The 17372-nt window shown below is 29.5% G+C and overlaps 1 protein-coding gene across 9 annotated transcripts in view; it reads left to right on the top strand.

Annotated features, from left to right (window-relative positions):
• The window catches only part of LOC122528986, a 70632-nt gene that overhangs the window by 46658 nt on the left and 6602 nt on the right, over positions 1 to 17372 (top strand). For 8 of the 9 annotated variants that reach the window (XM_043654683.1, XM_043654684.1, XM_043654686.1 and 5 more), the window contains 2 exons: positions 6701 to 6820; positions 11724 to 11998. In XM_043654683.1, coding sequence (XP_043510618.1) covers positions 6701 to 6820; positions 11724 to 11998 — 395 coding nt within the window. Of the gene's footprint in view, positions 1 to 6700; positions 6821 to 11723; positions 11999 to 13524; positions 13930 to 17372 lie in introns of those variants that run through there. The other variant, XM_043654692.1, reaches the window with a different exon arrangement.

Genomic DNA, 17372 nt, shown 5'->3' with positions numbered 1-17372 from the left:
TTTTTTCAAGCGTAATTATGTAATTTTTTTAATTTAGCACGCTTAGTTTGCCTTTAGATAGACGCGTGCAGGAGATACAAAGGTCATTATTATTAAATTTTATATATTATTAAAATTTATATATGTTTGAAGCATAATTATGTAATTTTTTTACGTCAATAGTCAACTTTCGAAAGCTATTAATTGACTATTAATTTTACTATTGTCTGTCACACGAAAGACGAAAAAAGACAAACACTGAGTATGCTTAAAAAAGAAAAATACAATTACAATTACTATACATTTACAAACAAACCACAATTACAATTAACTACAGAGAATTGCAATTACAATTAACTGCGCTTTGAAAAAAATAACAGTGGCGTGTCTATCTCTAAGGACAAACACCAAAATTACTCTAAACAGAGAAAAATGCGAGGAAAGTTCGAGAATGATAATTTCGTAGGTAATTGCGTTCATTGATTGAAATGGGACACCCATTATGTATACGTGCAGCAGTCTCTACTAACCTTCGGTTTGAACGTCGAATGGGGCAATTAAGAACAGACGATTAAGAAACGATACGGCAGCGTGGTACGGTACAGCAGTATAACAAGTAAGAATTTAATTGGAAATCAATAACGGGGACAGGCAGCACCCGCGAAATTCCGTGCTGCTCCGTCCTTGAGAGATTTGCAAAACGAAACATGCTGCGAAGTAACAAAACAAAACGAAACGAATTGTCGTCGACGAGGAACAGGAAGGCAACGTTCCGTGTTGCGATCGAACAATAAATACGTACGCGCGCTTTGACCGTGATTAAATCAGCGATGTTCCTCCCACACACACACACACACACACACACATATACACAATGTCTCCGACATTGGGAGAGACGAAAGCTGTAGAGAAACGTCGTAAAATCGTTGCGTGCTGGTGATCTGACCTTTTAACATTGCTCTGCTAGATAGTGTGCCTTGTAATAGCTTCCTGACTCAAATCTCTGGCGACGAGATCGCTTCCTACGGGATCAGCTGGAGACAGGAAATCCGGTGTCGGTATCGGGATGTACAGCGGTGCTGAACTCGTGCAGGACTCGTGGTGCCTAATTAAATTCCAACGACGCGAAAAACGGATTGGAAACGGGGCTGGGAAAAAGAAAGGGGGAACTCCACGGGGTCGTCGGTACATCCACGGAATCGTTCGGTCTCCACGCTTGAAAGAAAGAACGACGGTGTATGAAACACAGGAAGCGTAAAAATACGGAGGAAGAATTGTTCGTATCGTATCAAAGTTTCGCCTTTTAAACGTTTTACGCTGGCTTCTCGTCTGTTTCGCCGACAAAATGTGAATTTCGTCTCTCATTCTCTCTCTCTCTCTCTATATATATATATATTTTTATTTATTTATTTATTTATTTACTTATTTATATAATTATATATTTAATATTTATTAATGTAAAATATATAATATTTATATTATATAAAATATATATTTATATAATATAATAAATATAATTTTTAATTTTTAATATAATAAATATTTATTTTTTAATATATATTTATTATATTAATATTTTTAAATATAAATATTTTAATATAATAAATATTTTTAATCATATTTTTAAATATAAATTTTTTAATATAATAAATATAATTTATAATTTTATATATATATATTTATATTTATATTTATATTTATATTTATGTATTTCCGTAGCACAAAGTGAAAGATGTATAGTAATTTTTAAATAATTTGACCGAAATTCACATTTTGTCGGTGAAACAGACGATAATATGTATGTATATATATATAGGATGTCCCATTTTAATTTATAAGTGCAATTGTCTCAGAAACTATTAGACATTTCCAATTCTATTGGACAGAAAAATGTGTCGAATGCATTTTTCTTTGTCTTGAGAGAGCAGTAATTTATCTTCTCAAAATTTAGATTGTCGAAAGATACGAAGGTCACTACTATTTTTTCGAGTACATTTATATAATTGTTTTCACGTCAGTCGACATGAGTAGGTCACTTTCTGTAAAAAAAAAAAAAGTATTAATCTATATATATATCGAAAATTAGTAAGCTTATTTTATTAGTAAACTTATTCGTTGTTATCGTTGTTATGTTTATTAGTTAACTATAGTTAAGTATTAATTCAGGAGACGACTGTAATTTCAATTTTATAAAATCTATTATACGAGGAAGTACAAGATTTCCTGCCTTTTATCCATAGGTTTAAAAATATAAAAAATATATATGAGTTATTTTTTAAGCGATATTTATCAAAAAAAAATATCTCCTAAAAGTAATTTTAATTGCACAGCAAGGTTAATAAACTTTTTTTGCAGAGACCTGCTTGCATCGACTAATGCAAAAGAAATTACATAATTATACTTGAAAAAAATCGTATCTCCTTGTAAGTTCACCTACCAAATTGCCGTTCTCTTAAAACCAAAAAAGAAAAAAAAAGAAAAAAAAAAGAAAATGCATTTCAGACATTCTTTAAATGACCAAATGGTTTCGGAGATAAAATTGCATTTGTAGATTAAAATGAGACATCCAGCATGCATGCTGGCGGAGTTATTGAATTAAAAGGAAGATAATGAAAATATTATATTAAAGCTGGAAGCTTTAAATTATCGGTCGGAAATTCGGTATTTAAATCCCGCGAAACTCAATCTCGTCGCTTCAATTTCACCGTTTCTGTCGCGTTTCGGTTTCAAATCTGTATCCATTGCGATTCTCCGTGTTGTTGGCCGTCGATATATACAGGGTGAGTCTCGTAACGTGACGACATTAAATAACTCATAAAATATATTTGTTGTACGAAAAAATGTTTCAGACAGAAGTTGCATGGTTTTCAGATGGATATATAGTACTGTAATTGCTTTTTTATCAAGGTACGAAGATCACCTTCAATCTTTCAAATGGAATAGTCAATATTTCTTCCCTAATTCGAATAAAGCGTTGAATTCTATGTAAAAAATATTATTATACCAAACGAAATAATAGTATTTTAATACTATTATAATAATAGTATTTTATACTATTATTATAATAGTATTAAATAGTATAATAGTATTATAATAGTATACTAGTATAATAATAGTATTATTATAATAGTATACTAGTATATTATATTAGTATACTATTATAATAATAGTATTATTATAATAGTATACTTGTATATTATATTAGTATACTAGTATAATAATAGTATTATTATAATAGTATACTAGTATATTATATTATAATAGTATTATAATAATATACTAGTATATTATAATAGTATTAAATAGTATAATATTAATATTATAATAGTAATATTATAATAGCATACTAGTATAATAATAGTATTTAATACTATTATAATAATAGTATTTTAATACTATTATATAAAATATATAATACTATTATACCAAATAGCGTCTAAAATACATAGTTACTGAGATATTAGCAAAATATTTTCTTACATTGTATTAGAAAAAACCGTTGATCTCAGTAACTATGTATTTTAGACCCTACTTGGTATAATATTTTTTTCACGTAGAATTCAACGCTTTATCCGAATTCGGGAAGAAATATTCACTATTCCATTTGAAAGATTGAAAGTGACCTTCGTACCTTGATAAAAAAGCAAAATAATATAAAACTGATTGCAGTATGCATGTGTCTCCCTGAAAACCATGCAACTTTTATCTGAAACATTTTTTCGTACAACCAATATTTTATGAGTTATTTAATGTCGTCACGTTACGAGACTCACCCTTTATATATACATATATATACATATATATATCGGTAAAAAGTTACATCGACAACGAGTGGGATCGTTAATTAAAGAATCGATACGATACGGAACGAAGTGAACTCGAATTCTTCCTCTCCCGGGGAAATTCCACCTCTGAAATCCTCCGTGTTCACGTTGATAACGACGCATTGGTGAAAATTACATTGTTAGCGGACTGACATCGTTGATCAAAGGATATCGGAACGATGCGAAACAAAAACTGTGAACTCGAGCCTCTCTCCTCCGGGAGAATTACAATTCCGAGGTCCTTCGTTAATTGAAGTGAGAAAAGCGAATAATTACAGCGTGCGAGTGAAACGAGAGCTCGTCCCTTCGTTTCATTTAATTTAAAAAGAGAGAAAGAGAGAGAGAGAGAGAGAGAGAGAGAGAAATGAAACGTTACAAATGAAACGTTTTACGCGGATGGAAAAAAATTAATTTTTCCGCGGAAAAAAGAATTCAATGAAAAAAAAAAAAAATTCAATGAAAATAAAATAAAAACAGGAAGCAACAGATGTTGCGACTTGCCTTTGTTCTCTCGCAGCACGAACGTAACCAACCTATAAACGAGAAGACGATTAATCGAGAGATTTTCGACTTTCACCCCAATAGAAATGTTAGCCAATCGTTCCTCCTTTCATTTGCATCGATTTTTTTTTTTCTCCTTTTAGTTTCGTATAAATATTGTTTGACTTGCTTGGAACTGTGTCGACATCGGGTAAAACTGTTGTACGCTTTCGACTAGTCACACACGTGTGTTACTGCAATCAATTTCTGACTGACAAGCACAAGTCTCTCTTCGCACATTTAGCAAATGGTGATGCGACTCTGCACACGAGTGGCAACGCGTGATTCAAAAGCAACACACAGAATTGACGTAAGGATAATGTGCGCACAGCAGAAAATCACCACCGACGCTTTGCATTTACGATTATTGTTATCTCTCTGTCACCAGGTAAAGATGCTTGGCCCACTTTGAAAGAAACGCTTACGACTGTTTAAATAAGAGTTGTCGTCGCATTTGTCGTTAAATTTTACGCATAACGTTCACGTCTAAATGCTTTCCGTGGGAGATTATTATCGCTATAGCGACGATAGCAATCACTCGGATGAAATTTTACAGTTGATTTAATTTGCAATTGATTCTTTCAATCTGTCGTTACTTATCGAATGTCAGATTAGTTGGCGAAATTTTCAATATAAAATTCTTAAGTATTCAATAATGATGTGACAAATTATTTCAATATTATTATTGTTTCAGTATTATTGTTTAAGTATTTATAACATAATTCAATGGAAACAGAATGAATTTTTGGTTAAAATAGATCTTGCACACAGAGATTGTCAGATTAAGATGGTTTCCTAGATAAATTCGGATCCACTAGCGTAACTTTGTAGAAGAAAACGACGGTCAATATTATTGTATTGAACGCGAACTGGATTCTCCACAGATTTTTATCATCTTCGTTGTACGTGATGTTACATCAAAGATGAAAGTACGTATTATTATTACACTTTGCGTTTCATCCGAGGATAATATATGTGTATAATAATACACGCGCATACATAACGAGAAACGATCGTTAATTAACGTATTGTAAGCACCATTTTGCATAATTGCAAATCACTCGATATCCGCAGTTACATGATTATACAAAATGAAACGGTAATGTTTAAACGAGAGTGAGAGATGAACGAACGAAACGAAAACCTTACGGAACAGGTACCGACGAACAGGCAGATATCGCACTAACAAAAGTTCGTTTATAAATGATTATTTTACGTTGCAAAATTGTTGTGTATTGTCCGAACAATTCGTTGTTCAAAAGATACTGAGAATAGAATTGTCCGATCATTGACAGACTATAAGATTCAATCGTTTATTTGGGATTTATTGTTCCCGTCGTATTATCGTTACTTAACCTCTCGCGCTGAGATGACGTGCCACGCAATATTTGGCCCAAAATTGCAATTTTCTCAGTTTCAAGTACAGTGAAATATAGGCGAAACGAAATAATAAATTTATTACTTTTTAGTAATTTCTATCCAGTGATATACCGAATGAATTCCAAAAGTCGACAATATTTGGCCAAAAATTGCACTATTCTTCTCAGTCTGAAGTGTATTTAAAATAAATAATAAATTTATTACTTCACAATAATTTCTATCCAGTGATATATCGAATGAATTCAAAAAGAAGACGAATTATTGTGCACGGTTTGGTCACTCGTTATGGTCCGCGAATCAGTTACTAGCGCAGGAGGTTAATCACAGATTGTACGGAGATTGCAAATTAATGTTCATTAAATTACATAATTTACGTAACGCTAGGCAGGATGCGACTGCTGAAAACTGCGCTGAAAAGCGACAGGCAATTTCGTTTGCCTTTTGCCGGGCAGTAACTCGCGAAAACGTCGCCATGAATTGCAAATATGCAACACATTGCGTCGCACCGTTGATTTAATTTCGCCACCAAATTAACATAATGAATCTATGTCGGTGTATTGATATCGTTTTAACTTCGTTATTATTAAATACGTAACGTACGTGACAAGTAATAATAATAATAATAATAATAATAATAATAATAATAATAATAATAATAGTAATAATAATAATAATAATAATACACAAAATTACAGTTTCCTCTCTGAAATCTGAAGAGAGAAAAGAAAAGAATGTGTGTCACTACACGGTGAGTCAATTCTATTCTCAGTGGGTGAGGACAACTTCTTCGTGTCCCTTGTCTGCCTTGTTCTGGATATATATATATATGTATATATCACGCTTGAGAGAGAAAGATCACACGGATTGAGATGCAATTTTTTTTTTTTTTATATATATATATATGGGTCGCGCAACAATTGGCGCCGCGGCGAAACACTTGGTGCACAAATTTCTAATCGGGTGGCCGCATTTTCCAGCATCTGCACTGGTCGAGCCATCACGTGGACTCTTTGGATAGCGGAGGCGGTCTAGGATGGCCGAAAACCTCGAGGCCGCGGGTGAACAGCGCCATCGACGTGGCCGGCTTCCTATCCCAGGTACGTTGTAATCGAATGAATGTCGGCCGAGCGCAACAACTCGGCCAATTTCCAGCCGCCGTGACACACACACACACACACACACATACACACAGAGGATGAATTAACCGTTTGATCCACGTCCTCGAAACATTCGATCGGACCCTGACTTCGTATCAACCTTCCTGTCAATTCGCGGTCACGACAGGCAAAGGAGCAACGAATCTTGAAAATCTAGTCTAGAAAATTGACGAAAGTCCCCTTTGGTGAACGATCGTTGGATGTTCTTTATGTTCTAGTTACCTGATGGCGAAATTTATTGTCGGATGATGATTCCTATAATTTTAAAATATATAAATTTTTATTATAATTACATTATAATTATAACATATAATAAATTATAATAATTATATTATAATTTATTATATATTAATTCGTCAATTATATTATAATTAATTTATTATATATTATAATTTCGTCAATTATATTATAATATATTATAATATATAATATAATAATTATATTATATATTATTATAATATAATAATTAATATATAATATAATAATTATGTTATAATTTATTATATATTATAATTCGTCAATTATATTATAATTAATTTATTATATATTATAATTTGGTCAAATATATTATATGTAGTAAATTAAAATAATTATATATTAAACATAATTTTATTATTTCTATTTATAATACTATTGCATTACATTAATTATAGAATGAACAATAGGATATTTATACTGAATATTTTAATAACTTGTAAATCAATTTTTGAAACAATGTTTTTTAGCATTTGGCAAATAATGGATTTAATCGAACAATGGTGTATTGCTCGTTTGGTCAATTAAAGGAATTTCAAGCTACGCAAATGATTGGGAAAATAATATGATAAAATGAAGATGACTGATTATTTGAGTGTACATCCACCAGGGTAAGGAAGAATTTGAGAATTTTTATTTTACGAAAAGTGAAATATCCAAGAGAGCACTGATCACGAAATTTCGTTAATTAATAACTTCATTTTAATCAATAACTTATTTACCCGCTAATTATATTTTATTATCAATAAATAAATATACAAATATTAAGGTAAACTCGATCAGAATTTTCTAAATTTCGCAATTTAATTAATCATTACACCATTTCAAACATTTTCAAAGTACATCCACTTATTTTTCAGAAATATACTTTTCAACTGCTTAAACTAATACTTTTTCAAACTGCTTAAACTAATAAATAATCAGTATGCTGATAATTATTATTAATTTTCACAAAGTACATCCTATTTTTCAGAAACATACTTTTTCAAAATACTTAAACTAGACGAACAATCATTACCGATACTAATAATTATTAATTTTCACAATAGATTTTTACAAAGTACATCCATTTATTTTTCAGAAACATACTTTTTCAAACTGCTTAAACCGGGTCTAATAAATAATCAGTGTCAATGCTAGTAATTATTAATTTTCACAAAGTACATCCACCTATTTTTCAGAAACATACTTTTTCAAAATACTTAAGCTAGACGAACGATCATTACCGATGCTAATAATTATTAATTTTCACAATAGATTTTTGCAAAGTACATCCATCTATTTTTCAGAAACATACTCAAACTACTTATTAAACCGGGTCTAATAAATAATCAGTACCAATGCTAATAATTATTAATTTTCACAATAGATTTTTGCAAAGTACATCCACCTATTTTTCAGAGACATTTTCTTTTTCAAACTGCTTTTTCGAACTGGGCCTAATAAATAACCAGTATGCCAGATGATTATTATTAATTTTCGCAACAGATTATCGTAGCGAAACACAAGGCACGAAGCAACGGAATTATCGATCGTCGAAGCGTTGTTCCAAAATCGATCTGTGTACTCGCTTCGTACACAACACCGACAGCTTTTTTTTTTTGTTTATCAACCTAAATGTCCCGGGGAAACTGTCGTGTTTCGCACGCCGTGCGAATTTTTTTTCTTTTTCTTTTTCTTTTTTTCTTTTTTTTTTTTTTTCTTTTCTTTTTTTCGAAAGTGCCACACGCCCGAAGCGCGACGCGTCCGGATATTGAAATATGTAACGAACGCGAAAGAGACCGTACAAAATAGACACGTCAAACGTTAAAGTTCAAGGTAGTTGGAGGTGAAGTGTAGTTCACAGGTTGATCAATAAGTTCGTGGTTTACTCGTAAGGAAGTCGTTAAATTCATTTTCTGGGGGTAGCATGGACCGACCGGTCCCAACTGGTAATCACGGTGTACTGCATTTTTTAACGGCCTGCATGTATTTTTTTTTTTTTTTTTTTTTTTTTTTTTTTTGTACTTTTGTACGAAATTAATCGTAGACACACGCTCCTGACGTCACTCTGTCTGCCAAATCGTGACAAATTGACTTCATTTTCGTCGAATAATAATTAGTGCAACGGGGGAACAATTACTATTATACTTTCATCGCTCACGTGTATATGTGTGTGTGTGTGTGTGAATTTTCTTCTAAATGGAGTAGCAATCGATAGATGCATAATTGTAGATAACACGGTTGAAACACGAAACGTTCTTCGTAAAACGAAAAAAAAAAAAAAACAGAATGTATTACATCATCACGTACGTGCACACGTACACCCTAATTCGCGAGAGTGTTCAAACTGCTTAGCATAGAAAATTCATTAGCGGCTGCAACGATACGCGACTTATTTACCAACTACAAAAGTTGATAAAATTTGAACACCGTCTAAAAATATACGCGGAAGTTTACAAGATTATTCGCTGCGGACATATATCTATGATAAATAAAATAAAAGTATAACAAATATTTAAAAATTTAAATCTATTTTTATTTTATATAAAATATAAAAGATAAAATGAATATATATATTTTTATTTTATATAAATATAATAAATAAATATGTTTTTATTTTATATAAAATGTGAAATAAAAATATAAGTATAAAATAAAATAGAAATATATTTTCATAATATATTTAAATATTATAATATATTATGATATAAAATATATAATATTTAAAAATATAATATATATATAAATATAAAATAAAAATATAGAAAGTGTAATAAATAAAATTAAATTAAAAAGCGTATCAATTTTCATCGATGTTAAAGATAAGTTAAATATTATCATTGACATATTCGATGATGTAATGTACACTTAACGTGGTAGAAAATTCATTAAGCTATTATCTACGTTGATAAAATTTGAGTGCAGTCTAAAAATATACGCGGAAATTATTTGCTGTAAAGTATTAATTTTAATCAATTTTAATCTGCGTTAATGATGGTTAAATATTGTCGCTCGTTGACATAATGTACACTCAGTGTAATTCACGGAAGTAAATTCATTGACAGTTACGCAACTATTATCTACGTTGAAATGGAAATATTCTTATCTTTAAAAATAATGTTAATAAAAAACAATTTATTAAAAATTTTGAATTTATATATGGAAATATAATTAAATTATTATTAATGATAAAAAAATGTAAATATAATTGATGATAAAGATGAAACTGAATAATATAAAATTCTAATTATTTTTGTTGAACTTTTTATAATATTTAAAGGTCTAATTAATGAAATTATTGAAAATTCATAAATAATTCATTCTATTATAAAATTATCAAATTATTATTAATATAATTAAGCATAAATATATTGAAATTAAATTTTATTATTTTATTTATTAAATTATAATATGAGTACCGTCATGATAAGTTTGAGTGCCGTCTGAAAATATACAATAGTTATTTACTACGGCACATATATTTGGTAAAAAGTTTATCAATTTTAACCCCTCTCGCTGGCAACTGATTCACGGACCATAACGAGCGACCGAGCCGTGTAAAATAATTCGTCGCTTTCTTTTTAAACTCGGAATACCATCTCTGGATAGAAATTACTAAGAAGTAATAAATATTATTATTTATTTTGCTGAATTATATTTAAATATAACATACTTATAATTTATAATATAATTTCTAACCTAGTTAAATATATTGACTTGAATTTAATTAAATATATATTAAATGTATTGACAAAACTTAATTAAGTATGTTATTTAATTAAATATATATAGTATAATATTTTTGTATGTCAATATTATATATTTATATACATTATATTATAATGTATATAATATATAATATATATATTTAAATACATTATATTATATATTTATGTACAATATTAAACATATATTTAATTAAATGTATATTAAATATATAATTTAGTGTGCATGTCGTTAAATTACATTACATCACAAATAAAAATATTTATTAATAAAAATAAAATAAAAAACTAATTATAAAATATTTAAAAATATTTATTAATAAATAAAATAAAAAACTAATTACAAAATATTTAAAAATATTTATTAATAAATAAAATAAAAAACTAATTATAAAATATTTAAAAATATTTATTAATAAATAAAATGAAAAACTTTGCACAGTGCATCGAGAAACGACATTGCTCACTAGTAGCCCCCTAATAATTTCTCACAGTTCAAGTGAAACGAGTTACGCGTTCCCGCGACGCGCGCAGTAGTAAAATACATAATTGCGACAAACACAGGCGCAGAACGAAGTGTCTCTGTTCTCGAGTCGAAGTAATCGAAACTCGGACCGTTTTGAAACCGAAACTTAGCAACCTGAAGTTTCGCTGCAAGCACAAAATAACAACATTTGTCTCTAGGGGCGTGTGTACATGCATGTGTGTTTGTGTATTTTAGATTTCGCGGTGACTCAAAACGGAGAAGGAAAGTTCAGAAGCCGAGAGCTGCGCGTTTCTCTCCCGATTACTCTCCCTCTTTCTCTCTCTCTCTCTCTCTCTCTCTCTCTCTCTCTCTCTCTCTCTCTCTGCAATGCAGTGTCTCTGCCTTTGGTTTGCAGGAATTTTTGAGACGGCACGGCTCGACGTCGAAACTGTGCCGAAAGGTTCGCAGTGCAGATAATTTACCGCTCGCGTCGACGAATCGGCAACAATTGGACCAACGGAGCTCGAAGGAGGACGGGATCGACGGTGACAAGGAGTCGTTCCTCAGGTCGACTCAGGAGGAGAAGTGCGAGGACACGGAGTCGAAGAGGCAGAGCAGCCTCGAGAGCTGCCCGAAGGACAATCCGGACGTCTCGTTGCTCGATCCGAATCACCAGCAACAGTCTTCGAGGTAAATTTCATTCGTCGAGGGCGACATACACATACAGTGTGTTGCCCCGGGTTAAATCGCCAAACTTTTGGATATCAATTTAGGATCGTAAAAGGAACAAATTTCCCCTGTATAAGTGTGCTCGTAAAATGCCCTCATCAAGAATTATTTACTACTAAAGTTGTAGCGTCTTGGTAACGCGTGCCATCGAAATAATTCAGGTTTATTGCGCATGTTGCTAGAGAAAATTGTTGTATTCATTGGTAAAAATAATTGTAATTATTACGTATGTTGGTGAAAATGATTACCTTCAGCTTGGAGACGAGCATTGATCTCGGTATAACACAGGTATTTCAATGTTGTCCATTTCTAACTCTTGATAACTTTAGTAGTAAGTATCTCTTGAAGGAAGCATTCGCGAGCATACTTCCAGAAGAAAAATTTGTTTGTTTCAGGGTTCTAAATTCATATCTAAAGTTCGGCGATTTAACCCGGGAACATTCTGTATATATATATATATATATATATATATATATATATCTCCCCTAATTTTTGTGACATACACACACTAATACATACACACTAATTTTGTATGTGTGTATATATATATATATATATATATATATATATGTTCAGTCTTACCGAACACAATGAGGGTCAAAATATGATGCGACAAATAAATTCATCGAGCCAGGGACAATAAACTCCTATCTTGTAACTTTCTCTACGGCAGGGATTCTCCCGCGACCATATTTCATATTTCAAACTCACATTTCCGTATTGTAGACATATTTGACTCTTCATTCCAAGGCTCGATGAGTTTCTTTATCGCATCGGTCCCCACCATAAANCAAAAAAGTGTTAGTCGTAGGATTCAATTCACACTCTTTAATCAATATCACAAATCAAACTTTACTTTGAACTAGCTGCACACCATTAACGTTGAAGACAGCGAGCCACCGATCGGCTCGTACGTCAAAGAAAAGAAAATACGTAGAACTAGATCGGCACGCTACAATATATATATATATATACACACTGCTTATAAAAATTAGGGGATATTTCAAAATGAATAAGAAGCTTCGATTTTTTTTTCTTTTTTTATTAAACAAGAACATCAGAAAATATTACGTCGTTTGCTTTTAATAAAAAAAAAAAGATCAAATGCTTCTTTTCTCTATCATTCATTTGGAAATATCCCCTAATTTTTGGGAGCAGTATGAAGGGCAATCCCGCGTGAAAATTACGGCCCTCGCGACCCTCGGCTCTCAATTGCCAGCTGTTATTAACTTCTTATCCACTTTTCCCGCCGAGTTCAGGCCGGATTTCTCGTTAGAAACTTTCAGAAACTTTGGAAACTGTTTGGTTTTTTTTTTTTTTTTTTCAAGTAATGAGGCGCTTGGATTGAAAAAGACGAATCATCAGTTCTGTCGCGTTTGATATTATTTCATCGTACTTGATCCGTCCAGTGTATAATATTATTTCTGTATCTGATTCGTGGTTATTTAACATAACTCATTTGCGTTGTTTTAAGACTTTTGTTTTAGCAGGAAAAATACCGACAACATGGCAATTGAATGTATACACTCTTGACCAAAAGTAATGAACAATCTTGGACAAATAATGAACGCGGATTGAGAAAAAGATGAATATTAGTCTGTTTATTTATTATTTTTGTATTTGATTCGTGGTATTGTTTTAATATTATTTTTATACTTGACATAGTTAATTTAAAATTATCTCTTAGTGGGAAAAATGTTGACAAAACATTGGCAGTGAAATGTATATATCAGAGATATATCTAGAGAACAAATATATATACTCTTTGGAGGAGTAACGAACACGATAAATGATTGAAAAAGATGAATATTAATCTATGTTTGATGATATTTTTGTACTTTATTCGTGGTATTTATATTTCACATAGCTTTAACAGTTTACATTGTTTTAGCGGGGAGAATATTAACAAATGTATATACATATATATATTAAACATAAGATCTTATATTTCTTATATTTAAAAATATATATATATATAATATAATATAAACTCTTCTTATATTTAAATATAAATATAATCTTATATACATATATATGTATTATATTTAAAGATGTATACATTCTTGATCAAAAGTCTTTTTTGAACAATATATTGGATAATATATTCGTTTCAAAATACAACTTGTTGAGTAATAATAACTATTCTGTGCAATTATTCTAAGATTTTTTGCCCACCAAGTGGGAGACATCTTATATACAGAGACTAATACACCAATCAATTACAAAAACAGACTTAAATAAATTTCTCACGATCGTACATGACGCGTAGCTGGAATAAATTTCTATTCTCGTTAACAATAACAGCTCAATGTTCGAAAATAATGTGTTAACGACCATCTGCATTGCATCGGGAGAGCAAGAGGGCATCTTGAATTCCGCGCAGGTGCAAATTTTTTCCCAGGCTTTGAAATATATACATACAGGGCATAGAATGTACCGTTTCGCGAATAAAACTGTGCAACACTTAAGAACACTCGTGAATTATTCAGAGTCCACGTATGTTCAAGCTGTTCATTCCCCCAGCTGGAGATAAATTGAACTTTGAAGCTAAAATTAATTATTAATACTTTAGGTACTTAGGTAATTGATCTTTCTTAAGCGTAAAAATGCTCGTGCTTCTTTCTTCCAATAATTAATGTCGAGTTAATGTCAAGTTTCTGAAAAATTAATATCAATTTAACTTGATGCTAACGCTAAATAATTTATAATGTAGAATATAGAATGAAAGACACAACGTTTTCAAATTTAGTTTGGTTTCCAATTGATTTGAAATGTTGCAGGACGTTTATTACAATAAATAATGTCAATTAATACACACAGAATGAAAGATACCACATTTACAAATTTAGTTGTTTCCAATTCTTACTTGAAATCTTGTAGAACGTTTATTAATAATGTCAATCATAACATTGATACACACAGAATGAAAGACACCACCTTTACAAATTTAGTTTGGTTTCTAATTTTTCTCCTAAAATCTTGTAGAATTTATTATAATAATAATATTAGTATATAATTATATTGTAATATAATTATATATAATTAGTATATAATTATATTGTAATATATTGTAATATTGTAATATTATAATATAATTTAATTATATTATATATTAATTAATATCATATTATTATTATTATTATTATAAATAATGTCAATTATAACATTGATACACACAGAATGAAAGACAAATTTAGTTTGGTTTCTAATTTTTCTCTTAAAATCTTGTAGAATTTATTATAACAATAATATTAGTATATAATTATATTGTAATATTATAATATAATTTAATTATATTATATATTAATTAATATCATATTATTATAATAAATAATGTCAATCATAACATTGATACACGCAGAATGAAAGACACCACTTTTACAAATTTAGTTTGGTTTCTAATTTTTCTCTTAAAATCTTGTAGAATTTATTATAACAATATTATTATTATTATACAATTATATTGTAATATTATAATATAATTATAATAAATAATGTCAATTATAACATTGATACACGCAGAATGAAACGCATCAGCTCTACAAATTTAGTTTGGTCCCTAATTTAACTTAAAATGTTTTAGAACGTTCATTGCAATAAACAACGTCGACTGTAATATTAATCTAAACACCGAATGAAAGATATCCACCTGACAAATTCAGTTTGGTTTCTAATTCTCTTAAAATCGTTGTAGAATGTTCGCGTAGGTGATTAATCTCTTACGTAAAGTACATTAAAATCTGACGAACGGTATACATATTACGTGCACGTTGTACGTGATTGTTACGTAAAACCGGCCAAGATTTTCCTTATGCAATTCTTTTCGTGCTAGTGGATTAACGCGATACCACGTAGCCGGAACGCGGTAGTGTGTAGCGCTGCATATCGTTTGCGTGCAACGTGATGAAAAAGAAACTCTGATAGAGATATAAAAAATTCAATGAAAATGATTGCGCGAGAAGGACGGCTTGTTGTGCTGTGGCCAATCAGACCTGCATTCCTTCCGCACGCCAAACTTTACAAACTTTACACAGCCACGGTAAACGTGCTGTGTCGAACGGAAACAAATGATGTAGATAGAGGGTGCGCCAAAACGAGTGACAAAAGGTATTCTAGGTTCTTCGAATCATTCAAGTGTTGTTGGACATAATATAATTGTAAATTAATATAATAATATAATAATTAATGTAATTAATATAAGAATTGGCTAATATAATAACATAATTATATAACAATATAATTGACTAACATCAATTTACATTGTAAATTATTATTGTTGACTAATATAATAATATAATTATATAATAGTATAGTTGACTAATATTAATTTACATTGTAATGTTGTTCACTGATATAATAATGTAATTATATAATGATATAATTGACTAATATTGATTTACATTGTAAATTAATATTATAATGTTATAATATAATTATATAATAGTATAATTGACTAATATTAATTTACATGGTAAATTAATGTAGTTGACTAATACAATAATATAATTGTGTAATAGTATAATTGACTAATATTGATTTACATTGTAAATTAATATAGTTGACTAATATAGTAATGTAATTGACTAATATCAATTTACATTGTAAATTATTATTTTTGACTAATATAATAATATAATTATATAATAGTATAGTTGACTAATATTAATTTACATTGTAATATTGTTGACTAATATAATAATGTAATTATATAATAATATAATTGACTAATATTCATTTACATTGTAAATTAATATAGTTGATTAATATAATATATATATTTTTGACTAATATTGATTTACATTGTAAATTAATATAGTTGACTAATATAGTAATATAATTGACTAATATTAATTTACATGGTAAATTAATATAGTTGACTAATATAATAGTATAATTGATTAATATTGATTTACATTGTAAATTAATATAGTTGACTAATATAGTAATATAATTGGCTAATATTAATTTACATGGTAAATTAATATAGTTGACTAATATAATAGTATAACTATATAATATGACTAATATAATGATATAATTATATAATAGTATAATTGACTAATACTGATTTACATTGTAAATTAATATAGTTGACTAATATAATAATATAATTGACTGATGTTAATTTACATTGTAAATTAATATAATTGAATAATACAACAATATAATTGCATAATAATATAATTGGCTAATTTATATTGTTTTAATTAATCGACTAATTTATATTTATATTAATTCATATTCTAGCAAAATTCAGAGGGTTCGATTCCGTGATACATGCATCTCTAGATCTCTACGAAACTAACTAAAAAAAAAAAAAAAAAAAAAAGGAAAC

The sequence above is a fragment of the Frieseomelitta varia genome, unplaced genomic scaffold, assembly GCF_011392965.1.
Source record: "Frieseomelitta varia isolate USP_RPSP 00005682 unplaced genomic scaffold, Fvar_1.2 scaffold_274, whole genome shotgun sequence".
Lineage (NCBI taxonomy): Eukaryota > Metazoa > Arthropoda > Insecta > Hymenoptera > Apidae > Frieseomelitta > Frieseomelitta varia.
This window is presented reverse-complemented; position numbering and strand designations above follow the sequence as displayed.